The following is a 27082-nucleotide window of genomic DNA, read 5'->3' on the forward strand; positions in this document are numbered from 1 at the left end:
GTTAAATTAGTAAAGATTAGCATAAGAAGAGTGAAGAAAGAATCAAGATGCTACAAAACTCTGAAACTCTACATCGAAGACGAATTGGAAGATGGAGGGACCCAAGAAGCCTGACCATTTCAGGACACACGGTAAAATGTGCCAGAACTGGTCATTCTTTAAACAGCAGTTTGAAGTTTTTTTTTCTGCCTCCACGCTCAAGAATGCCTCTGATCTAAGAAAGATAGCACTCCTATTAAATTTGGCTGACCGCAAACATTAGAACTGTATAATTCATTTAAATGTACTGCTGATGAGGACAAAACAAAATATAAGTGCTGCTGTAGCGCACAATGACTTACGAGAGAGACGAGTAATGATGAAGTCGATGAGGCTTTATTAAGCGAGACTTGTCCCCAGCAGTTCAGCAACAGAAGGAAGCGGCGGGGAGAAGCTCGGGTTCTTATACTCCGCCTTCAGTGCGGAGCCAGGAGTCAACAGCCAACCAGGACCCGGGATCTGTCAGCCAATAGCATCCCGGCTTCACAGTCCCACATGACCCCTAATACATACCACCACATTCACCCCTTGTTAAAAATGAACCCAGGGGTGTTCATTTGCGAGGCCGCAGATAGTGAGTGGGGGTATTGGGCTGCCGAATTGAAATGTTAGGCTCTGAAGGTTACACTGGAAATCTAATCCCAGTAATGTGGGCGCGCAGAGTTGGGGAAGGACGTAGAGCCTGTAGTTTTTAAACTCCCTCCCTTGCACCGTTAGGTTCGCGATGCAGAACCCTTTGATCTCTATGGAGTGGGATCCTGCAGCTAGGGAAATCTTTTGCGTACTTGGATGGATGGTCAGAAAACAGCGTCTTACCGTGTCTGGGTGAATGAAACTTTCGGTGCTCCCGGAGTCGATCAGGCATGATGTCTCGTGTCCATTGATCAGCACCGTTGTTGTCGTCGTCTGGAGCGTCCGGGGCCGTGATTGATCCAGCGTCACCAAAGCCAGTCGTGGTCGTAGTGTCTCGGCGTCTTCTTCGGACCCTGTGGAGCCGTCGATGCTGGGGTCCTTTGTTGTCATCCAAGAATCGCACGCAGCCGGGGGTGGACAAAATGGCCGCCCCCATGGATCGCACGTGGTCGGGGTGGACAAAATGGCCACCCCCATGTATCGCACGTGGCTGGGGGGTCACAAGATGGCGGCGCCCATCCTCCCCTCGTGGTGCCCGGGACCCAAAATGGCGGCGCCCGCGGGTCGCACATGGGGCGCTGGGGGGGTTGGGGAGCGTTTGGGATGCGCTGGGCTCGTTCTTCTCTGGGGATTGCGGCGACCCCCCGGGACCGGCACACAGCCGCGTAATGGCCCTTCTTGCCGCAGCTTTTGCAAATAGCTGCACGGGCCGGGCAGCGCTGCCGGGGGTGTTTCGCTTGCCCGCAGAAATAGCAGCGGGCCCCCCCCGGGATGGTCTGGCGCTTTAACCGCGCAAGCCTGTGAGGGAGGGGGGGGTTTATCGCGACGGGGGTCCACGGAGCCCAAGGGGCTGCCGCGCGGTCGGGGCCGTAGGCGCAGGCGTTTTGCGAGGCCACATCTAGGGAAGCTGCAATGGCCCGTGCCTCTGAGAGTCCTAGCGACTCTCTTTCTAAAAGTCTTTGGTGGATTTGGGGAGAGTTCATACCTGCCACAAACGCATCGCGAATTAGCATGTCCGTGTGTTCGATCGCGTTCACCGGCGGGCAGCTGCAGCCCCGTCCCAAAATTAGCAGCGCGGTGTAGAATTCTTCTAACGATTATCCGGGACTTTGCCGTCTCGTTGCGAGTTGGTAGCATGCGTAGACCTGGTTCACGGGGCGAACGTAGATGCTCTTCAGTGCTGCGAGCGCCGTCAGGAAATCCTCTGCGTCTTCTATGAGAGGGTAAATTTCCGGGCTTACCCTCGAATGCAGGACCTGCAATTTCTGGTCTTCTGTGATCCGGCCGGGGGCCGTTCGGAGATAGCCTTCAAAACAAGCTTGCCAGTGTTTAAAAACTGCTGCCGAGTTCGCTGCGTGGGGGCTGATCCGCAGGCATTCCGGGGCGATCCGGAGCTCCATAGTCCTTTAAACTCGCTTAATAAATTGTAGCGCACAATGACTTATGAGAGAGACGAGTAGTGATGAAGTCGATGAGGCTTTATTAAGCGAGACTTGTCCCCAGCAGTTCAGCAACAGAAGGAAGCGGCGGGGAGAAGCTCGGGTTCTAATACTCCGCCTTCAGGGCGGAGCCAGGCGTCAACAGCCAACCAGGACCCGGGATCTGTCAGCCAATAGCATCACAGCTTCACAGTCCCACATGACCCCTAATACATACCACCACAGCTGCACACTGTAAGAAGCAGGTGAATGAGGCCTAAGATACAAGTTTAAGCATTGATGGGGAGTTGATCTACTGAGTCACTTAGAAATGTTCTAGGGCAGCACGGTGGCGCAGTGGGTTAACCCTGCTGCCTCACGGCGCTGAGTTCCCAGGTTCGATTCCGGCTCTGGGAAGTTTGCACATTCTCCCCGTGTTTCCGTGGGTTTCGCCCCCCCCAACCCAAAGATGTGCAGGCTAGGTGGATTGGCCGCGTTAAATTGCCCCTTAATTGTCGTCTTTTAAAATCTTTCCTACTTCAAGACTGTGAAGAAAACAACTTTACAACTCTGTTTCGAAATAAATAACTTTGTCTTTATTGACCAAAGTCTGCATGCAGATGGCTACAGGTTAGAGAGAGAGAGAGCTGTTAAGGTAAACCTTCTCATTCTTTCTCAAGCTCGCAAAGACATGGAGAAAACCTTCAATATTTATACACAAGCTGCATCATTTTACAAAAACAGACCTTGTTCAAAAATGTCAATACAGTCATAACTTCTGATCAAACATGTTGTCATGGAAAAGACCCTGACTCGGCTTATTTGCAGTAGTTTGTCTTTAGAGGAAATAAGACGTGGTCCTATTTTGTTTTTCACCTCTGCCCTCATGATGCCTTGACGCAGATGGACCTAGGTCATGAGGAAGTTGTGTTATTAGGACATTCATAGATCGTGGCTTTGTTATCAGGTTTTAATAAGGTCAGGCACTATCTTCCCTCTTCTGGCCTTGTATGATACAATTATGTGGATTCTTAGCTTTGTCTAGTTTGTCAGGGTCTGATCTTGGCACTTAGCTGACATAGCTTTCTCACATTTGGTTACACAAGTTGGCTATTTTTCCCATCATGCTATTGCTGAGTTTGTACACTTTCACATAATCGGTAAAAATGAACTGGGTACTCTAAATTTTTTTTTTTTAAAGAAATATTCCAGGTGAACCAAGCCCCTTGATACTGATGATTGATATAGGCAGACATATCAAGTCCAAATATCTTGGGCAGGATTCTCCATTGTCCTACCCCGATATCGTAATCAGCGATCGGGCAGAGAATCCCTTCCGACACCCAAATTTGGGGCGACGCCAGTTTGGCGCCTGTCTCCGCCCCCTCTGAAATGGCGTCATCGCGTTGCACGCCGCAAGCCATTGGAATGGCATTTGGGCATCATTGAAAGGTCCTCCCCCGATGCTCCGACCCTGATGGGCCGAGATCCCGACGTGTGGCCTGAGCGGTCGGGAACCGGGTGTGGCGGCCACGGACTATATCCAGCACCACCACAGTCGGCGGAAGCCGTACCGCTGGCCGGGGAATGGGAGCTTCCGTGAGTGCTGGAGGAACTGGTTGGGGTGGTCAGGGGTGGCCTCTGGGGCTGTATTTGGCAGGTCGGGTCCGCGCCCGGCTGGCACCATGTTGTCCGGCACAACTACTGCAGGCCTGGCCATTTTCCAGCTGGCTTTGGCACAGGAGCCAGAAGTTTTACCCAACGCAAGCCCCTCACAGGTCCCGGACTCGGTGAAGGTTCGGCGCTGATTTTGGCATCGTAAAACGCCCGGGAATCCAGCCCCTTGTGTTAACTCAACCAGAGAAGTGATTCCCTTGCAAGAGTAACATGAATATTGTCCTTGAGTCAAGTTATTGATTCAATCCAGCGTAATGCTCACAAATGTTTGTTTAACTGCAGTGCAATATTTAACGTCTCTTCAGTTCATTTACGAACACATCGAAGGACAAACCTTTTGAAGCAGTCGAACAAAGAGGTAAGTGAACTAAAATCTGAAAAATAAGTTTTAAATAGTTTCAACATTTAATAACATTATGGAGAAGTTTTGTGGTGCGCAATAGGGAGAGAGAAGGGGGGCCCACTGCCCACTGAGTGGTCGACCAAGCAGCTGGTGCAGTTCTTGAATAATAGTTTTCAGCGGCAGAGGAACGGGGCCCTGGAAGACCTGACCAAGGGGGTGGAGCCGCTGAGATTAGTGATTAAGCGAGTTGAGCAGAGGCTGGAGTTCCAGGATCGGGTGATTCAGAAACTGGGGGGAGCATGAGGAGCAGCTGGCCTCATTAGCGGCAGAGTAGAGAGTGATGAGGGAAAGCTAGAAGAGGCTGAAGGTGGAGGCCCTGGAGAACCGCTCCTGGAGGCAAAATGTGAGGATTGTTGGGATGCCTGAAGGCATCGATGGTGTGGAGGCTGCTGTGTATGTGGCGAGTATGCTGGAGAGGTTGATGGGGGAGGGGGCCTTTGATCGGCCTCTCAAGGTGAACCAAACGTGCAGGGATCTGAGGAGGAGGCCGCTGGTGGGGGAGCCGCCGAGGGTGATGGTGGTGTGGCTGCATCACGTTTTAGATAAAGAAAATATCCTATGATGGGTGAGGCAGAACAAGAAGTGTACCTGGAAGGGAGTTAAACCGGGGACGAGGCAGGGTGCCCAATTTCCCTGTTGCTTTTCGCCTTGGCAGTAGAGCTGTTGGCAATGGCGCATAGGTGTTGAGGGGGCTGGAGAAGGATTGAGCGGGGGTGGAGGGTGCCGAGAATGGGATTGCACTGCACGCGGTCGACCTGTTGTTGTATGTTTTGCATTTGAGGTATTATGGAGATTTTGGGGGAATTCAGATAGATTTGGGGATATAAATGGAACATTGGAAAGAGTGAGGTGTTCCCGATTAATGCCAGAGGGCAGGAAAGGCAGCTGGGGGAGTTGATGTTTAGGGTGGTGGGGGCTCGTTTCAGGTATTTGTGTATCCAAGTGGCACGGAACTTGGCGCAGCTACATAAACTGAGCTTGGCTCGACTGGTGGAGCAGATGAAGGAAGGTCTTTAGAGGTGGTTGCTGCTGTCACTGGCAGGATTGGTGAAGACAGTGAAAATGACGGTGCTTCCTACATTTCTGGTTGTGTTTCAGAACCTCCCGATCTTTGTCCCCAAGTCATTCTTTAGGAAGGTCAATGGGCTGACCTCCAGGTTTGTATGGGCAGGGAAGACCTCACGGGTCGGTGGGCGTTTTTGGAACGGGCGGAGGGGGTGGCTGGCATTGCCGAATATGATAAATTATTACTGGGTGGCAAACATTGCAATGATGAGGAAGTAACCGTGGAGGCAACATCATGCAGGGGAATGGGTTTGAGGGCTTTTGTTGCCGCATTTACCGTTCTCGCCGGCCAGGTACTCCGTGAGCCCAGTGGTGGTGTCAGCCCTCAGGGTGTGAGGGCAGTGGAAGCAGCATTTGGGGCTGGAGGGTGCCTCGGTGTGGGCACCAGTTTGCAATAACTATAGGTTTGAGCCGACGGGGCTGCATGCGAGGTTTTGGGGAAGGTGACAGGCGGGAATTGAGCACTTTGGGGATTTGTTTATAGATGACAAATCTGTGGGACTGGAAGACTTGGAGGAAGCGTATGAGTTGCCCAGGGGAAGGGCTCTAGGCACCTGCAGGTTCAGAACATCGTGAGGAATGAGGTACTGTCCTTTCCTGGGCTGTTGCCCCTGGGGTTGCAGGACACGTTGCTATCGAAGGATGAAATTGGGGAGGGGAAGGTGTTGGATAATTATAAGGAATCAATGGAGTGGGAGGGGGCCCTAGTGGGGTACATTAAGTGTAAATGGGAGGAGGAGCTGGGAGGGGAGGGTGGCTGAGACGTGGGTGGAGGCCTTGCAGAGGATGAACGCGTCCTCGTGATGTGATGTTAACCTAATCCAGTTTGATGTGGTGCATAGGGCTCATATGATGGTGGCGAGGATGAGTACGTTCTTTGCGGGGTTAGAGAATAGGTGTGGCAGTGCGCGCGGAGGGGCCCGCCAATCACGTCCACATGTTATGGGCGTGTCCAAGATTGAGGGGACTTGGCAGGGGTTCTCAGATGTGATGCCCGAGGTGTTGGGTGTGGGGGTTGTTCCGGGTCCCGAGGTGGCAGAATTCCCGAGGCTGGAGAAGGTCAAGTTCTTTAAGGAAGCTTGAGGGGTCAGCAAGGGGAGGGGATTTTAGGGAGAGGTATGGGGGTTAAAATGGGATGGCGAGAAGTGGCAGGGTGTTGCTGTCAGGGAGCAGGCGGGTCGTGGCTGTTAATTGAATTGTTTTGTTCTTCTGATTCATTGCAATGTTAATGTAAGCCTACTTGTGACAATAATATCGATTATCATTATTTTGTGTATATATGTGAAATGAAAGCGCAATAATATTCAGGTTCGCTGCATAAATCATGTTGCATTCTGGGTATGATCCATACAATTGTGGGTTCCTCCGTTCCACCAAACTCGTTTTCTGGCATGGCACAGCACGACCCCACCGGCATCAGGATCCTCCATCCCAGCCACAGACCACTGGGATTTCCCATCCCTTGATTTTCCGTTGTTGGGAAATCCACGGGCGTGAGTGCGCTGCCGGTGAAGCGGAGGATCCTGCCGACGAAGAATCCCACCCATAATATTCACTGTATACATTCAATGTGAGTCATACAGCCCAAGTTCCACTCCCCTCATTTCAATATGGCTGAAACATCTCAGACAGCGACCTTCCCCTATTGCTCCTCTGTGGCAGCTGCCCCAAGCTGTAGTGCATCCCTCAGCTTGTAGTCCTGGTCTTTGGAAGGAGCCAGTCTGCAACACTCGGTCAAGGACAACTCCTTTGCTGGGAAACCAACAGGTTTTGGCAGAAGAAGAAGTCTTTAAATTGATGATCCTCCAACAACAGCTGATGTTTGTCCAATGTGCGTCCTTGGGAACAGCCCGTAGAGCAGAGAGTCCGTTTCGGGAACTGCTCAGAATGAACTTCGACAAAAACCACCTCATCTCACCAGACCGTCTTTGCAAAGGCACATTCCACAAGGAGTTGGACAACTGTTGTATCTTTGGATTAACTGTACAAAAGAAATAGATTGCTGATGCATATGGGTGGAAAGCAACATTAACAGAGGTTTATTGGATAGTCTTCACTGTACAAGAGTTAGTACTACTAATAATAATCTATGGTAAATATTTCAAATAATAATAATCTTTATTTAGTGTCACAAGTAGGCTTACATTAAAACTGCAGTGAAGTTACTGTGAAAATCCCCTCGTCGCCACACTATGGCGCCTGTTCAGATACACCAAGGGAGAATTCAGAATGTCCAATTCACCTAAAAGCACATCTTTTAGGACTTGTGGGAGGAAACCAGAAGACCCAAAGGAAATCAACGCTGATACGGGGAAAACATGCAGACTCCGCACAGATAGTGAGCCAAGCCGGGAATCGAACCTGGGTCGGTGGCGCCGTGAAGCAACAGTGCTAGCCAATGTGCTATCATGCAAATACCCTCAAAGTAGCTGATGACGTCACACATGTCGTGTGACTCCCTTCTTAAAGAGACATTTCACACAACTATAAAAACCCACATATATAACAGACAATGTTCTCTTCACCACCACAGTTAGCTCGAGGGCAGCGTGCGAATGGGGTAAGACTCCGGTCATTTGGGAAGGATCTGACAGGGAGGGCAGCAGATCAGATCCTGCTCTCCATGCCCCTGAAATATGAGGCTGAAATGGCTATTCTTATGCAAAGGTTGCCCCTTCAGGCTAATGGATCCAACAGTTCTGGACTTTCTTTGTTCTGGATCCTTCTGCGACCTTTGCAGTTTGAGGTGCCCCTACCCTCAGCTCTGCCTCTGTCGCACCCACCTCTCCCAGTGGGGCTGCTGGACAGCGAGCCAAGGCAAATCCGTCTTATTGAGCCTCCAATTCCCTATTCCCCCCACCTTCCTTAATGGGTGACAAAAGCAGAAATGACCCATTAGGAGGCCGCCTCACATAAAGGTGCATTGGTGGACACGCTGCTAGGGTGCACATGTTTGGGATCCTCCCGAGTACCCTCTACCTGCTGGAAAATGCAGACCCAATTTTAGTGAATGTGTTTTTCATTCCCAATTGTAAATTTGTAGCTACATTACGTCTATCTGTTGCTTTTCTTTTTCTTTCGAAAGAGGGACAGAAGTGAACAAAGAGGTAGCGGATTGGGAGAGAATGGGAAAAGAGAGGGAGGGGAAAGGGACAAGCAGGGACTTTTTGGCATTTCTCCTTCAATCATTTTGTTCTACCTTTTATGTACTAAAAGCTCTTACGAAGCCAGAATCCTCGGAATAGGATGAACATTGACGTGGTTGACTTTGGCTCATTTGGCCTAGGAAAAGCTGAGCCTTCAGCCATTGAAATGGAACGTTTAAGCACAGAGGTCATAAGAGCCTTCCGTGACATTGGGTTTGTGTACATCACAAACACTGGGATCAAAGATCAAAAGGTGTGTAATCATCTTAATGTTTCAATATGTTTACTAACAGTGCTCATTAACTATGTGAATGCACATTTAATGAACTTGTGTATGTGCTTTCTTTCTTTTGTGTCATAATGGCAATGTAAAGGGTGACATTACAGCTACTCAATAATAAACCATATCAATGTTATAAGATCAATGATGCTTTCGAGGTTTGATAACATCATCAACTGAAGAAACAATTTGAGAGCAGTTATAAGCAATATCTGAATCTTGCAAGCACATTTCCAATATTTGGATTCTCCGTTCGCCTGGCGCCAGGAGAATCCAGCCCAAGGTCAATGGATTTTTCCATTGTCAGCATCTCGCCCGTGGCATTCTTGCGGTAGGCAGAAGAATCCAGACCATAATTTCTCTGTTTTTTCCATTAAAATTCTTCATATGGAGATAAACCCGTTGGGCGTTGTAACTTATTCAGTCTGTAACCATACATTTCACAAGACATTGTGCTGTCCCTTATGTTGACCCTTGCAATTATCAATTTAATGTCTCTCTTTTACTTAAATACTCACAAAGACGATCCCAGGATCTCTCTGTCATTATTTCCTTTCAAGGGCGCTTTCCAATATCTTCTGAGGGAACTCCATAAGTTCCCATCCCATCGAAATATCTTCAGATAAAATATTGCTGTAAACAGCTTGCACATTATCATTGTCCTGTTTCTAATTGGTACCCAATATTCTCACAGTACAATATGTTTGAAACCTTTCTGTTTCTCTGTTTTCCTAAAGATCCTGCTTGAAGCATCGTAAAGAATCAATTGCACATGCCGACAAACACCCTCCTTTTCATTTTCCATCAACACAGAAAAAGAAGAAAAAAAAGAAACTTATGATGAAAATAGAGTGAGATGCTAATGTTATCAGATCAAAGATGCAAAACATATTTCATCGTATTTAAAATATAATTGCTCCTTAGGTAACTGAAGTGATGGATATCTGCAAAAAATTCTTCGCACTTCCAAGTGACATTAAAGACCAGTATGCTCGTGCCCGTTCAATGGACTCTGAGGATATAAATCATGGCTGGGTTGCAGCAGAGACAGAAAGGTATAAAAGCCTAAGAATAACTCTGGCAAAATTATTTTATGTAACGATGAGTAGGTAAAGGCAAATGTTGGTCCCTTACAGTCAAAAATGGGGAATTTGTCATGGGGACAAAGAAATGGCTGAGCAACTAAACACATACCTTGGTTCTGTCTTCACAAATGAGGACACAAATCAGACAACAGAAATGTTGGGGAATGCAGGGTCTAGTGAAAGGGAGGAGCTGAAGGAGATGAATATTCGTAGAGAAATGTTGTTGGGTAAATGATGGGATTGAAGGCTGATTTATCCCTAGGGCCTGATATTCTGCATCCTAGTGTATTTGAGGAAGTGGCCCTAGAAATAGCAGGTGCATCGCTGGTCATCTTCCAAGATTCTATAGAATCTGGAACAGTTTCTACAGATTTGAGGGTAGCTATTGTAACCCCACTATTTAAAAAGGGGGTTAGAGAGACAACAGGGAATTATAGTCCAGCCAGCCAGACATCGGTAGTGGGGAAAATTCGAGAATCCATTGTCAAAGATTTTATAGCAGAGCACTTTTGAAAATAGTGGCAGGATCCGACAGAGTGAGCATGAAAATCGTACTTGACAAATTTACTGGAATTCTTCGAGGATGTAATTAGTAGAGTTGATGAGGGGGAGCCAGTGTATGTGGTTTATTTGGACTTTCAGAAGGCGTTCAACAAATTCCCACATAAGAGATTGGCATGTAATATTAAAGCGCATGGGATTAGGGGTTCTGTATTGAGATGGATCGAAAACTGGTTGGCAGACAAGAAACAAAGTGTAGGAATAAACAGGTTATCCATTTTGGTAGGAATAACAGCAAAAGGGATTATTATTTAAATAATAAAATATTAAAACATGCTGCTGTGCAGAGAGACCTGGGTGTGCTAGTGCATGAGTCGCAAAAAGTTGGATTACAGGTGCAACAGGTGATTAAGAAGGCAAATGGAATTTTGTCCTTCATTGCTAGAGGGATGGAGTTTAAGACTAGGGAGGTTATGCCGCAATTGTATAAGGTGTTAGTGAGGCCACACCTGGAGTATTGTGTTCAGTTTTGGTCTCCTTACTTGAGAAAGGACGTACTGGCACTGGAGGGTGTGCAGAGGAGATTCACTAGGTTAATCCCAGAGGTGAAGGGGTTAGATTACGAGGAGAGGTTGAGTAGTCTGGGACTGTACTCGTTGGAATTTAGAAGGATGAGGGGGGATCTTATAGAAACATATAAAATTATGAAGGGAATAGATAGGATAGATGCGGGCAGGTTGTTTCCACTGGCGGGTGAAAGCAGAACTAGGGGGCATAGCCTCAAAATAAGGGGAAGTAGATTTAGGACTGAGTTTAGGAGGAACTTCTTCACCCAAAGGGTTGTGAATCTTTGGAATCCCTTGCCCAGTGAAGCAGTAGAGGCTCCTTCATTAAATGTTTTTAAGATAAAGATAGAGAGTTTTTTGAAGAATAAAGGGATTAAGGGTTATGGTGTTCGGGCCGGAAAGTGGAGCTGAGTCCACAAAAGATCAGCCATGATCTCATTGAATGGTGGAGCAGGCTCGAGGGGCCAGATGGCCTACTCCTGCTTCTAGTTCTTATGTTCTTATGTTCTTATTTTTCCAAATGGCAGGCAGTGAGTAGTTGGATACCGCAGGCATCAATGCTGGGTCCCCAGCTATTCACAATATATATTAATGATTTGGGTGAGGGAACAAAATGTAATATCTCCAAATTTGCACAAAGTTGGGTGGGAGGGTCAATTGTGTGAAGGATGCGGAGATCCTTCATTGTGATTTGGACAAGTTGAGTGAGTGGGCAAATGAATGGCAAATGTAGTATAATTTGGATAAATGTGAGGTCATCCACTTTGGTAGCAAAAACAGGAAGGCAGACTATTATCTGAATGACCATAAATTAGGAGGGGAATGTGCAACGAGACCTGACTGTTCTCATTCACCTGTCACTCTAGGTAAGCATGCAGGTGCAGCGGTCGGTAAAGAAGGCAAATGGTAGATTGGCCTTCATAGCGAGAGGATTTGAGTACAGGAGTTGGGATGTCTTGTTTCAATTACACAGGACCTTGGTGAGGCCACACCTGGAATGCTGTGAGCAGTTTTGGTCTCCTTATCTGAGGAAGGATGTTCTTGCTCTGGAGGGAGTGCAGCGAAGGTTTACCAAACTGATTCCTGGGAGGTCGGGATGATCATATGAGGAAAGATTGAGTCAGGTAGGATTGTATTCACTGGAGTTCAGAAGAATGAGGGGGGATCTCATAGAAACCTATAAAAGTCTAACTAGACAGGATAGATGCAATAAGAGTGTCCCTGATGGTGGGGGTGTCCAGAACCAGGGATCACAGTCTGAGGATACGGGCTAGATCATTTAGACCTAGGATGAGGAGAACTTTCTTCACCCAGAGGGTAGTAAGACTGTGGAATTAATTACCACAGGAATTAGTTGAGGCCAAAATATAGGACTACATTCTTCGCCGCGTCCGCCGCAAGATCGCCACGGGCAAGACGTGGATCATGCAAGGTCCATTGACCTCGGGCGGGAATTTCCAGTCGGCAGGGGGGCACGACCAGAGAATGTATGTTTTCAAGAAGCAGTTAGATATTGCATTTGGGGTGAACTGAATCAAAGGATATGGGGGGATGGCAGGATTAGGCTATTGAGTTGGATGATCAGCCATGATCATAATGAATGGCGGAGCAGGCTCAAAGGGCTGCATGGCCTCCTCCTGCTCCTATTTCCTATATTTCGATGTGCCTGAAGGGCACAAATAGAAGTGTAGAGTGCAAAAACAAGGATGCTAATTTTATAAGTCGTTGGTTAGGTCACAACAATGAGAGGAGCTTTTACTATAATGGTAATATAAAAGCAAAATACTGTGGATGCTGTAAACCTGAAATAAAAATGCCAGACAAATTTAGCAGGTCTAGCAGCATCCACAGTATTTTGCTTTTATTTTACCATTAAAGTAAAGATCCTCTCATTTTTGAGAAGACAGTGTAGAAATTGAAAAGGAATAGACAATTGGTGAAGTGGGCAGATAGGCGGCAGGTGAAGTTCAATGCAGAGAAGTGCGAGGTGAAGCAATTTGGTACAAAGCACATGGAGAGACAATATAAAATAAGGGGCAAAATTCTTAAGGGGTGCAGGAGCAGAAAGGCCTGGGTATATATGTGCATAGATCATTGAAGGTAGCAAGACAGGTGGAGAAACCAAATAATAAATCATATTGCACCGTGTGTTGTATTAATCGGGGCATAGAGTACAAGAGCAAAGAGGTTCTGATGACCTAGTATAGACACCATTTAGACCTCAGATGGAATATTGTGGACAGTTCTGGGCACCACACTATCGGCTTGATGTGACTGCATTGGAGAGCGTGCACAAGGGGCTTACAAGGGTGGTTCAAATGGTGAGATACTTCAGTTACGAAGATAGACTGAAGAGGTTGGGACTGTTCCCCTTGGAAAGAAGAAGTCTAAGAGGAGGTTTGATAGACATATTCAAAATTGAGGAGGCTGGACAGAGAAGATGGGGAGAAACCATTCCCATTCATAGGATCAATAAAAAGAGGGCACAAAGTGATGTGCAACAGAAGTAAATGTGATGTGAGAAACAACGCGAGTGGTTGCAGTCTGGAAGTCACTGCTTGGAAGTACAGTGGAGGGAGGTTCAAGTGAGGTATTCAAGAGGCCGGCACGGTAACATAGTAGTTTGCATTGTTGCTTCACAGCGCCTGGGTCCCAGGTTCGTTTCCCGGCTTGGGTCCCTGTTGGTGCGAAGTCTGCACGTTCTCAACGTGTCTGTGTGGGTTTCCTCCGGGTGCTCCAGTTTCCTCCCACATGTCCCGAAAGATGTGCTGTTAGGTAATTTGGACATTTTAAATTCTCCCTCAGTGTACCCGAAAAAGCGCCGGAGCGTGACGACTAGGGGATTTTCACAGTAACTTCTTTGCAGTGTTACTGTAAGCCTCCTTGTGACAATGATAAAACTTATTATTATTTGAAACAATGTACAGGAAAAGGACAGGGAAATGTCACTAAGTCATCTTGCTCGTTGGAGAGCGAGTGCAGAAATAATGGGCCAAAAGGCATCCTTCTACATGGCAATGATTCTGTGTTAAACCTCTCCTTAACCTTCAATGCTGTAAGGAGAAAAATTCCAACTTCTTCAGTTTTTCCATGTTATTAAAAACCCTCATCTCTGAAATCGTTATGGTAAATAAAAACAGAGAAAAGTGGAAAATCCCAACATTCTGGCAGCATTTGTGGAGAGAGAAGCAGGATTAACGTTTCAGGAAATCGAGAGATAAAGACAACTATACACCTTGATGCACTATCAATTACCACAAAGACGAGAGTAGTGAAATAATCGAGGCTTTAATGAGCAAAGATGTTGTGCCTCCTGTAGCTGGAACCAGAATGGCTGCAGCACGGCGAGCACACACATTTATACACCGCCTACTGGGCGGAGCCAGCAGGCAGGGATTTACCCATGTACCGCTACTATACGGGCAGTGCCGTAATACATGTAATACAACTAGTGGTGACTACCACACACCTGAGGCAGAGTAAATGCTGGACTGATTGTCCATGGCACAGCCTGTGATTGAGAGCCGGTATTGTTACTAACTTTTGGTTGGTTCTTAATTTGGCTCAGACACAGCAGTAAATGTTGCTCGTTGTGTCTTTACTTAATTTTCTGTTTCTATAACCTTTCGTCTAGAGTTGCCAGGTATCTTTATGATACCACCACGAGGTTCAAGTTCAAGTGCTGATCAATAACTCAATACACCAGTTAGTAAGTTTCAAATCAAAACACATTTATTATACACAGTCAATCACTACTCATGCATAAAACTCTACTTACTAGACTATCTCTAACACTAAAAGGCTTATACTTAGCTTTGGAACTGGCCCACCAGGTCAGGGGAACAAATGGCCTTTCGTTCAGGTTCTGAGTCTGCAGGCTTCAAAGCTGGTATAGACTGGTAGCTAGGAGCGCCTATCTCGTAGTGAGCATTGACTGGAGACTTACTTGGTTGATGTAGCAACTAGGCAGGTCACTGTCAAGGGTTGTTTCGAGCTGCTGAGTGACCCTGCCAAGAAGGATGAATTGAACTTGGGGACTCTATTTTATAGTCCCCAGGGGCTTCACGCCCTTCGGGGCGGACCCCGTACCTGGTTCCAAGTGATTGGACTACGTTCTGATCACTTGGATCGATTTCTCCAATACTGGAGCTGTTCCCTGATCACTGGGCGGTCCCTAAGTGTCCGCTGGCCTTCCTTTGTCTTGGCTCCTGCTGGCGCCGAGGAGTCTGGCTTGACCTTGTATTACTAAATGTTTCCAATTGTTCCCGGGGATCGCTCATTAATCTGTAGATGGTTGTCAGTTTCAGTGCTGTCTGGGTTCCTGCAAGTTCTGATACACAGGAAACTTTGCACCTGCTTGTTTTGCCTGTGTTGACTGAATTTCCCTGTAGTCTTTGCGGGTCACCATTTTAAAGTCGGGAAGTGGCCAACCCCGGTGGCTACAGTATTCAGGACAAGACAAAGATAGAAAGGGTAAACTGGAAGATTTATTTCGCTGAAGAACAAGGCACAGGAATACACATTGAACAGTAGGATGCTAGGAAGTACAAAGGACCAGAGGGACTTTAAGGTGCATGTCCACAGGTCCCTGAAGGCAGCAGGAAAGATAGATCAGGTGGTTAAGAAGGCATATGGGATACTTGCCTTTATTAGCCGGGGCATTGATTATATGATGGGGCTGTATAAAACACTCATTAGGCCACAGCTAGAGTACTGTGTCTAGTTCTGGCCACCACATCAAAGGAAGGATGTGATTGCATTAGAAAAGGTGCAGAGGCGATTCACCAGGAGGTTGCCTGCACTGGAACATTTCAGCTATGAATAGAGGATGTACATGCTGGGATTGTTTTCCAGAGAGCAGACAAGGCTGAGGATGGATCGAAGGTGTGCAAAATTAGGATATAGATAGGAAGAAACATTTCCCCTTTGTAGAGGCATTAATAACTAGTGCACATAAATTTATGGTCAGTAAAGCCGCCATAGTCCCAGATGACGATAGCCTGCCTTCCCCTTTGAGGGGGAGAGCTGACTGGTGGTGATTTAACCTGAGGATCACCTGACAGGAGTCTGGGCTCAATTTAACGGAAATGTTTCTAAGTGTGGTAGCGAGCGGGAACTGCCACGAGCTTCTCGACGCTCGGCCTGGTGAGGCTGTCACCGTGATAAAACATTAATTGAGCCACGATAAGCCCCACAGGCTTATCGCCACAAATCAGCTGATTTGCCGGGACGGCGCTCGCCTGCTCCGTGATAACAAGGAGGGCAGCACTTAAACTGATCCTGCACAGCCAACCCCACTCAGCTCGCGGCTACGCTTCCGAGGAGACCAGCCCCACGATTCAGGGATGCTGACCTGGGCACAGTACTCAAAGTGGTCGAGGCCAGGCAGGATGCCCTGTTCCCCAGAAAGATCTCGGGGGGGGGGGGGGCGGTGTCAGGCACAGGCCAGCCAATGCCACGGCAGTTGGCTCAGGCAACGTGACCAGGAGGACCGGCATCCAGTGCCGCAAGAAGATCAACAACCTCCATCAGGCTGCTCTGGCGAGTTTGCACCAGACCTCCGACCCTCTGCCTCCCCATGAGAATATGCCCAGCACTGTTCTGGGTTCTTGCCAACCCATGGCCAGCAATGCTACCTATGCCGCCCCATCCCCCCCCCCCCCCATCCAGACAGCCCATCTCCCCAAGACCCCACCCCCGCAATGAACCATGCATGCGGCTAATCATGCCTCCTCTGTGTCCCTGCAGGAGAAGTTGGCCTAGAACCGTGAGGAGAAGGCCCAGATGGGCAGCAGGGTGCTGGATGCCAGAGTCCTCACCCCCTATTAGAAATGGGCCTTGGATGTCACGGGGGTGGCTGAGAAGAGAGCAGTGACCATCGTAGAAGTCAGGATCCACCGGTCCCACCCAGATGACCTGTCCAACATGTTATTATTGCCATACAGACTGACCCATCCCTCCCACTGCCCATATGTCCATTCTCCCGCAGGATCCTTATCTTGGGAGGTGGGGGGGGGGGGGGGGGGGGCACCCTAGAATACCTTGTAGGAGATCTCCGAGGATGTCACCGATATCGCGGCACAGCTTAATCGGCGCAGAGACACACATCACGGTGAGCAACATTAGTGGGCAGGCTTCTGGGGCACATTCTGGTGAACACAACACAGTTGCGCATCAGGTGGAGGCAGGAATGCCCAGGCGAAATAGTAGTTGGAGGTCTGCTAGATCTCAGGACCCAGCCGGGTACCAGTCGGGTGCTGAGCCTCTAGAACGGGTTTACCCCGAACTGATGCAAAATGATAGGGTACGGCTATGAGATTTAGAGGGGGACGGCAGTGGCATTCCAGCAGATCCATAGCCAATTGGAGGAGTCCCAGAGGCTACGGGCGCAGTAGATGGCGCTGGCAATGCGTGGCACCGAGGCCAATACTGTTAGGGTAGCGGCCGCAGTGGAGAGCTTTGTGCACAATGTCGGCAGCATGAGTGGAGGTGTTCAAAGCATGGCTCAGTCAATGACGGCCATGGCTGAGTGCCTCGACAGCATGTCCCAGTCACCCAATACCAAGTGGACCTGGATGAGGCTCTGCGGAGCATGTCCCAGTCCCAGATGGGCATAGCCGAGGCACTGCAGAGCTAGTCCCAGTCACTGAGGAGCATCGCCAAGGGCGTCGACACCATGTTGCAGACATTGCCAGGGTCAGTCGGGACTCGATCTAGCTGCCCTTCCATCCAGAGGTGATTCCCAGGGCCCCAAGGGCACCGACAGGGAGGATGGGGCACTGGGTGTCAACCCTGAGCCATCCTACGGAGCGGCGACAGCGACCACCAACTCCCCTTAGTTCCACCACCCCTGACAATGCTGCCTCTCGGAGTCAGTACCCGGTACAATGCGGTATGGTGGGACATGTGCCGTCGGCAAGTGCGCTGGGGATCTTCGCCCCCAGAGCCCTCAGCAAAGGGACATTAAAGGCGATGGGACACTGTAAGCAGCAGGCTGCTTCCACCTCTGATGTGCATCCTGGGGATGCAATGCTAGTGCATGGGGGGCTAAGCATGTCGAGGATCACTGAGGGGGCACTGGGGGAATAAGGCGTGGTAGGGGGTTCGGGGGTGATGGTGTGTTGGGAGGGAATAGTGGGGGGGGGGGGGAAGGGTCTGGGAGGGGGGGAGAGTGGGGCTGCACCATCGGGAGAGTGGGGCAGCTGGGGACACTTATGTAATCATTAAATTCTGTTAAAGTCCAATAGGTTTATTTGGAATCACTCGCTTTCGGAGCACAGCTCCTTCATCAGATGAGTGAAGAGGTAGGTTACACAAACACAGCATTTAAAGAGAAAGCCAATAATGCAAGGTAATACTTTGAATGAGAGTCTTTGCAGGTAATTAAGTCTTTACAAGTCCAGACGGTGCGACTGGGGAGAGGGCTAATCACAGGTTAAAGAGGTGTGAATTGTCTCAACCCAGGACAGTTGGTAGGATTTCATAAGCCCAGGCCAGATGGTGGGGTATTAAATGAAGTGAGACATGAATCCAAGGTCTAGGTTGAAGCCGTACTCATGTGTGCAGAGCTTGGCTATCGATTTCTGCTCGGCGATTCTGCGTTGTAGTGCGTCCTGAAGGCCGCCTTGGAGAACGCTTACCCAAAGATCAGATGCTGAATGCCCTTGACTGCTGAAATGTTCCCCGATTGGACGGGGAACATTCCTGCCTGGTGATTGTTGCGCGATGTTCGTTCATCTGTTGTCGCAGCGTCTGCATGGTCTCGCCAATGTACCACACCTCGGGACATCCTTTCCTGCAGCGTATAAGGTAGACAATGTTGGCCAAGTCGCACGAGTATGTCCATGTAGTTGGTGGATGGTGTTCTCACGTGTAATGGTGGTATCCATGTCAATAATCTGGCATCCCTTGCAGAGTTTGCCAGGGCAGGGTTCTGTGGTGTTGTGTTCGCTGTTCTCCTGAAGGCTGGGTAGTTTGCTGCAAACAATGGTCTGTTGGAGGTTGCGCAGTTGTTTGAAGTCAAGTAGTGGGGGCGTGGGGATGGCCTTGGCAAAATGTTCGTCTTCATCAATGATGTGTTGAATTCTCTGAAGGAGATGTCATAGTTTCTCCGCTCCGGGGAAGTACTGGACGACGAAGGGTACTCTGTCAGTTGTGTCCCGTGTTTGTCTTCTGAGGGTGAGGGTGCGTTTTTTTGTTGTGGCGCTTTGGAACTGACGATTGCTGAGTTGAGCGTCATATCCCGTTCTTACGTGGGCGTCTTTCAGCGTCTGTAGATGTACGTTACATTCCTCCTTATCTGAGCAGATCCTGTGTATACGGAGGGCTTGTCCACAGGGGATGGCTTCTTTAATGTCTTTAGGGTGAAAGCTGGAGAAGTGGAGCATTATGAGGTTATCCGTGAGCTTGCGGTAAAAGGCGGTGGTGGGGGTGGGGTGGTTCGGTCTTTCATTATGGAGGGGAGGATAGCCCTATTTGGGGACAACTCCCTTAAAGAGGCCCAGAAGACCGGAGAATCAGGCGGGCCCAGAGAATATGATGTGTGCCTGCTATGTGGATGCAAATGGGTCATTCAGACTGGCGCTGGGGCAGGGCACAAAACTCAATCCCAACGCCAGCCAGGGTCCAGATCATCGGAAATAGATAGCCGCCCGGTGCCGATCCCGCTTTCTTCACAACGCTGAATTCTCTGCCTCATCAGTAACTCCACTACACCAAGCGAGGTGAAAAATGTTGCCCTTTGTAAGCTATAGTCCAGAATTCTCTGGTCATTGGTATTCCCTTTTTCCACTGGCAGCGCATCTGCGCCCGAGGTTTCTCCACGCTGTGGGTTGGCTTCTATAAGAAATCCCATTGACAAGTGGCGGGAAGAGAGAATCCCGCCGCCAACAAATGCTGTGCCGCACGAGAAACATGGTGGGGGATCGGAGAATCCCACCATAGTGTTATTTTAGTGGTGATTTAATTTGTCTTTCGACAGTTCATTGTTTTGCTTTAAAGTGACATTTTGCATTGTAATTCTGTCAGTTAATTTCTGGGTGTTCAGATTTCTTCTTTGAACATTAAAGGCCTCTGACAGGATTGTAACAAGCTGAAGATCATTAATAATTATTTGGTCATGTTATCAATCACTTAGGTAAGTCTACAGCTGGTAATGTTCTCTTTCGAACAATTAGTGGGGACGATAGTTAGGCAGATATGTGAAGTGGAATATCAATACAGTGGAATGTCCAAAGATGTGCAGGTTAAGTATCAAAAGGTTACATCAGGTTACGAGGATAGAGCGGGGCAGTGGGCCTAGGTAGAGTGCTCTTTCAGAGGGTCGGTGCAGACCCGATGGGCTGAATGGCCTCCTTCTGTATTGTAGGGATTCTATAATTCTATGAAAAGGTTAAAGAAGATTTTTCATCCCGTGTCTGCGTGGGTTTCACCCCCACAACCCAAAGATGTGCAGGGTAGGTGGATTGGACACGCTAAATTGCCCCTTAATTGGAAAAATAATAATTTGGTATTCAAAATTTATATTAAAAAAAAGAAGAAAAAAAGTTTTTTCATTCAGATAATTCCCTAGGTGGAGTTGATTCCATGCTAGGATGGATTATATAGGAATTGTGGAAGAGACAAGCTTAACAGAACAGATGACTTATTCTTGTTCCAAATTTCTAGTGCCTTCTAGTCAAACAAATTAATCAGATGCGAATTTATGAGTAAAAATTTGTATTATCTTTGTACAATATAACTAAAAGTGAATATGTTTGTTCTTTACAGATTAAATCCTACACGGCCTGGGGACCTGAAGGAAGCATTTAATGTATCAACATTATCTTCACTTGTAAGATCGAAGAATTTCCAGTTATGAACTGTATATTGTAAATTGGATCTGATAAAATAGTGGGCTTGAGGGGATGTTTAGCCAGTCATCCATTAGACTAGCTCAGAAGAAGCACCAGTCCCAATTTCTGCTTGCTGTTGGCTGAGGCTCCACCTGCTCCCTTGGGCAGGAAAGCAGATTGGGGTCATAAGACCATAAGACCATAAGACATAGGAGCGGAAGTAAGGCCATTCGGCCCATTGAGTCCACTCCACCATTCAATCATGGCTGATTTCAACTCCATTTACCCGCTCTCTCTCCATAGCCCTTAATTCCTCGAGAAATCAAGAATTTATCAGCTTCTGTCTTAAAGACACTCAACGTCCCGGCCTCCACCGCCCTCTGTGGCAATGAATTCCACAGACCCACCACTCTCTGGCTGAAGAAATTTCTCCTCATCTCTGTTCTAAAGTGACTCCCTTTTATTCTAAGGCTGTGCCCCCGGGTCCTAGTCTCCCCTGCTAATGGAAACAACTTCCCTACATCCACCCTATCTAAGCCATTCATTATCTTGTAAGTTTCTATTAGATCTCCCCTCAACCTCCTAAACTCCAATGAATATAATCCCAGGATCCTCAGACGTTCATCGTATGTTAGGCCTACCATTCCTGGGATCATCCGTGTGAATCTCCGCTGGACCCGCTCCAGTGCCAGTATGTCCTTCCTGAGGTGTGGGGCCCAAAATTGCTCACAGTATTCTAAATGGGGCCTAACTAATGCTTTATAAAGCTTCAGAAGTACATCCCTGCTTTTATATTCCAAACCTCTTGAGATGAATGACAACATTGCATTTGCTTTCTTAATTACGGACTCAACCTGCAAGTTTACCTTCAGAGAATCCTGGACTAGGACTCCCAAGTCCCTTTGCACTTCAGCATTATGAATTTTGTCACCGTTTAGAAAATAGTCCATGCCTCTATTCTTTTTTCCAAAGTGCAAGACCTCGCACTTGCCCACGTTGAATTTCATCAGCCATTTCGTGGACCACTCTCCTAAACTGTCTAAATCTTTCTGCAGCCTCCCCACCTCCTCCATACTACCTTCCCCTCCACCTATCTTTGTATCATCGGCAAACTTAGCCAGAATGCCCCCAGTCCCGTCATCTAGATCGTTAGTATATAAAGAGAACAGCTGTGGCCCCAACACTGAACCCTGCAGGACACCACTCGTCACCGGTTGCCATTCCGAAAAAGAACCTTTTATCCCAACTCTCTGCCTTCTGCCTGACAGCCAATCGTCAATCCATGTTAGTACCTTGCCTCGAATACCATGGGCCCTTATTTTACTCAGCAGTCTCCCGTGAGGCACCTTATCAAAGGCCTTTTGGAAGTCAAGATAGATAACATCCATTGGCTCTCCTTGGTCTAACCTATTTGTTATCTCTTCAAAGAACTCTAACAGGTTTGTCAGGCACGATCTCCCCTTACTAAATCCATGCTGACTTGTCCTAATCCGACCCTGCACTTCCAAGAATTTAGAAATCTCATCCTTAACAATGGATTCTAGAATCTTGCCAACAACCGAGGTTAGGCTAATTGGCCTATAATTTTCCATCTTTTTCCTTGTTCCCTTCTTGAACAGGGGGGTTACAACAGCGATTTTCCAATCCTCTGGGACTTTCCCTGACTCCAGTGACTTTTGAAAGATCATAACTAACGCCTCCACTATTTCTTCAGCTATCTCCTTTAGAACTCTAGGATGTAGCCCATCTGGGCCCGGAGATTTATCAATTTTTAGACCTCTTAGTTTCTCTAGCACTCTCTCCTTTGTGATGGCTATCATATTCAACTCTGCCCCCTGACTCTCCTGAAATGTTGGGATATTACTCATGTCTTCTACTGTGAAGACTGACGCAAAGTACTTATTTAGTTCCTCAGCTATTTCCTTGTCTCCCAACACTAGATTACCAGCGTCATTTTGGAGCGGCCCAATGTCAACTTTTGCCTCCCGTTTGTTTTTAATGTATTTAAAGAAACTTTTACTATCATTCCTAATGTTACTGGCTAGCCTACCTTCATATTTGATCCTTTCTTTCCTTATTTCTCTCTTTGTTATCCTCTGTTTGTTTTTGTAGCCTTCCCAATCTTCTGACTTCCCACTACTCTTTGCCACATTATAGGCTTTCTCTTTTGCTTTGATGCATTCCCTAACTTCCTTTGTCAGCCATGGCTGCCTAATCCCCCCTCTGATAACCTTTCTTTTCTTTGGGATGAACCTCTGTACTGTGTCCTCAATTACTCCCAGAAACTCCTGCCATTGCTGTTCTACTGTCTTTCCCATTAGGCTCTGCTCCCAGTCGATTTCCGTCAGTTCCTCCCTCATGCCCCTGTAGTTACCTTTATTTAACTGTAACACCTTTACATCTGATTCTACCTTCTTTCTTTCAAATTGGAGATTGAATTCTACCATATTATGATCACTGCCTCCTAAGTGCTCCCTTACTTTAAGATCTTTAATCAAGTCTGGCTCATTACATAACCATTGGCTGTTGGCTGAGTCCAGAATAGCCTGTTCCCTCGTGGGCTCCATCACAAGCTGTTCCAAAAAGCCCTCCTGTAAACATTCAATGAATTCCCTTTCCTTGGGTCCACTGGCAGCATTATTTACCCAGCCCACCTGCATATTGAAGTCCCCCTTGATCACTGTGACCTTGCCTTTCTGACATGCACTTTCTATTTCGTGGTGCATTTTGTGCCCCCGGTCCTGACCACTGTTAGGAGGCCTGTACATAACTCCCATTATGGTTTTTTTTTGCCTTTGTGGTTCCTCAACTCTACCCACACAGACTCCACATCATCTGACCCTATGTCGTTTAGTACTATTGATTTAATTTCATTCCTAATTAACAAGGCAACCCCGCCCCCTCTGCCCACCTCTCTGTCTTTTCGATAGGTTGTGAATCCCTGGATGTTTAAATGCCAGTCCTGAACCCCCTGCAACCATGTCTCTGTGATGCCTACCACATCATACCTGCCAGTCACAATCTGGGCCACAAGCTCATCTACCTTGTTCCGTACACTGCGCGCATTTAAATATAGCACCTTTAATTCTCTATTGACCGTCCCTTTTTGTTTTCTTAGTGTGGTGGACCTTGGTTTACTGAGCCTTTCCATACACTGTGTCATATCTTGTGGGATGGGGACTATCGTAACCTCTCCTGAGTTTTGTCTTTTCGTGCTTTTTTGTATTCCTAAGCAGCTACGCTTCCCACTGATTATTTCACCTCTTGGTTCCCTGACTTTCCCTTCCCCCCCAATCTTTAGTTTAAAGTCCTATTGACCACCCTATGTAGTCAAGACTACAGATGAGCCTTACATCTGCTGACGAGTAGAAGCCAGGCTGGGGTTGAGAGTACTATTCGTTGAGGAGTTTTCTTTCTCCCAATCTGTAACCACAGTCCTTCACTGGATAATAGCAAAGTACTGCGGATGCTGGGACCTGAAACCAAAAAGAAAATGCTGGAAAATCTCAGCAAGACTGGCAGCATCTGTAGGGAGAGATGACCCTTTATCAAAGCTAAAGACAGAGAAAGTGGGAAATATTTATACTGTGGAGTGAGAATGAAAGATGAGTCATAGCCACAGAAACCCAGCGAAACGGGTGCTTTAGCCACAGAAACCAAGGGGAAAGAATGCTAATGGCAGTCCCCAGAGAGAACACAAGCTGTGAAAGGCCAAACTGTAGAGAAACTAACATCAGAGGGTAAACTGTGACAGATGTAGATGTGGGGGGAGGGGAAGGGGAAGCAAAGAGGAGAAAGGATAACAACAGGTGGATAAGATGGGGGGTGGGGGGGTGAATATATATAAAGACAAAAGAGAAAGAAATGGTAATAAACAGTTAAAATGAAATGGGATGTAAACAAATGGGTCAAAGTGGAGTAGAGCTAATCATCTGAAGTTGTTGAATTTTGATGTTGAGACCGGAAGTCTGTAGCGTGCCTAATCGGAAGATGAGATGTTGTTCCTCCAGTTTGCGTTGAGCTTCACTGGAACATTGTAGCAGGCCAAAGACAGACATTTTTTTTTTTTTGAAAATATATTTATTCAAATTTTCAACAAATTTTCAACAAAACCCCCCCCAACAAGAAAAAGAAACAAAAACACAACAAGCAGAAATTATACATAGGATTTCTCCCAGATACAATAACCCCCCATATATCAGTAGAAAACACAAATAGAGAAACCCCCCACCTTAACCCAAACGCCACCCCAAAAGAAAGTCAAAGACAGACATGTGGACATGGGAGCAGGGTCTTGTGTAAAATGGCAAGCAACAGGAAGGTCAGGATCCTGAATGCGCACAGGCCGAATGCATGTAGACCAATTTGACCTATTGCATTCGCTGCTCGCAATGTGGTCTCCTACATATCGGAGAGACGAAACGCAGACTGTGTCATCACTTTCTTGAGCACTCTCGGTCTGTGCGCATTCAGGACCTGACCTTCTCGTTGATTGCCATTTTAACACAAGACCTTGTTCCCATGCCCACATGTCTGTCTTTGGCTTTCTTTGGCCTGTAACAATGTTCCAGTGAAGCTCAACACAAACTGGAGGAACAACATCTCATCTTCCAGTTAGGCACGATACGGCCTTCCGGTCCCAACATCGAATTCAACAGCTTCAGATGATTAGCTCTACCCTGTGGTGATGTGCATTAATGTAAATACATGTAGGCTAGCTAGACATGAAAGGGAGCACCAAAGACATCACACACACACTCACTCAACCAATAGATCAGGTAGATAGGACATGACCAATGGACATTCACGATACACAAGGAGGTGACACGACAACAGGGGGGCATTACACCAACCCATATATAAAGGACACCACACACGTGATCTGCCTCTTTCCAGTGGAGACAGTCAGTGAGTAGAAACACAGGGTTGATTCAATATTACACCCACCACGTGGAATGCAGCAACTGGTTAGTCAGTCTGGGTTAGGATTAGCACTAGTGTCGAACCCGAGTAATAGAAGTGTAAATAATTTAATAAACGTGTTGAAGTTATCTCCACGTCTGAACCTTCCTTTGTCAAGTGCACCACAAGGAAGCCGCTTATGTTACACATACAACATAACAAATCATGGTACCAGGACTGAACTGTTTCAATCCATATAGCCATACCTCAGCATATAGTGACAACCAGCAACGATACCCAGGAAAGATGTTCGAGATTCGGGTTCCGCAGTAGTTCCAGTGCCACAGCGATCTCGGCGAAAACTGGCGAGCATTCCGGCAAAAGTTTGAAATCTTCCTGGTGGCAGCCGAACTCGAAGATCTGGCCGATGCTGAAAGGACAGAGCTTCTCCTCACCATCGCCGGTGCCAGAGCAGAAGAAATCTTTTTAAAATTCAAGTTCTCCAAGGGGCAAAACAGGAGCGACTTCCAGGCAGTCCTGGACAAATTCGGCAAATACTGTGAGGAAACACACTCCAACCAGCAAGAAAAGGTAAGAGAAGCACCAGTACTCACCACGAAGCCGAGATCCCGGAGCAGAGAACAGTTTTGATCGGCAGCCATCTTTCTAAAGGTACTGCACTTGCGCAGTTGCACGAAGCCGCGCATGCGCAAATGAGAACAAGGCCCAAAGTAAAGAAACAGCGATCTGCGCATGCGCAATCGCTTGCTATGCGCTATGTCACGAGTGTCATGATGTCAGAGGCCCCGGACCACGCCCATTTAAAGGGGAAACGTCCCAAATCAAAGAAAAAATCTTTTAAAGCAGTAAAACAACCTTCCTTCACCTTGAATGACAGCAAAATGCCTCAAATTGAACCAGGAAATGAAATTAACCTCCGAAGAACCCTGCAACAAGCAGTTACCTAAGCCCAAACCAATGATTCCGACCTTGAATACTTTGAAACCGACCTTTACATTTTCTCTGTACCTCGCGAGCCCAATGTCAGCTCCGACGCAAACTGTGATGATATGGTCAAAGAAGACAACGACTCAGACGAACCTTTCACCTTGGGAGGCTACCCCAGTACTAAATCCGAACCGCAACTAGTCGTGTTGCACATTGGCGACCCCCGTACTGTCTCCGTCGCAGACGCGGATTCATTCTTCGGATTTGAGGATCTTCAGCCCAGCATATACGACATCCCAACTCATGGGTGCAGGATGATGCTGCGGCCTGAAACCAAGAGACAGAGAGTGGTACAAGCCCACAGAGAGGGCCTGCTGCCACACAGAGCGTGGTCCACGCACCGCTCAGGGTTCCCGACTCTACGAAAGAAGACACGCAAGACTCCACACCGCAGTCCTTGCATGAACAAGAAGTGACTCCAGTGTCACAAGCCTCCACAGCGAGCTCGTGGACAGACTCCACAATTGCAGAAACGCAAGACTCCAGAGCGCAGTCCTTGCAGGAACAAGAAGCGGCTCCAGTGTCA

General features: G+C 47.6%; 1 protein-coding gene across 1 annotated transcript in view; it reads left to right on the forward strand.

The window, feature by feature from the left end:
- Positions 1-4024: 4024 nt before the first annotated feature.
- Positions 4025-27082, forward strand: part of LOC140384563 (uncharacterized) — a 65401-nt gene continuing 42343 nt past the window's right edge. Inside the window, exons 1-4 of the mRNA XM_072466369.1 lie at positions 4025-4125; positions 8452-8634; positions 9586-9716; positions 20582-20645. Of these exons, the coding sequence (XP_072322470.1) occupies positions 8482-8634; positions 9586-9716; positions 20582-20645 (348 nt within the window). The 5' untranslated portion in view covers positions 4025-4125; positions 8452-8481. The remainder of the gene's footprint in view (positions 4126-8451; positions 8635-9585; positions 9717-20581; positions 20646-27082) is intronic.

This window comes from Scyliorhinus torazame, chromosome 10 (genome assembly GCF_047496885.1).
Source record: "Scyliorhinus torazame isolate Kashiwa2021f chromosome 10, sScyTor2.1, whole genome shotgun sequence".
Lineage (NCBI taxonomy): Eukaryota > Metazoa > Chordata > Chondrichthyes > Carcharhiniformes > Scyliorhinidae > Scyliorhinus > Scyliorhinus torazame.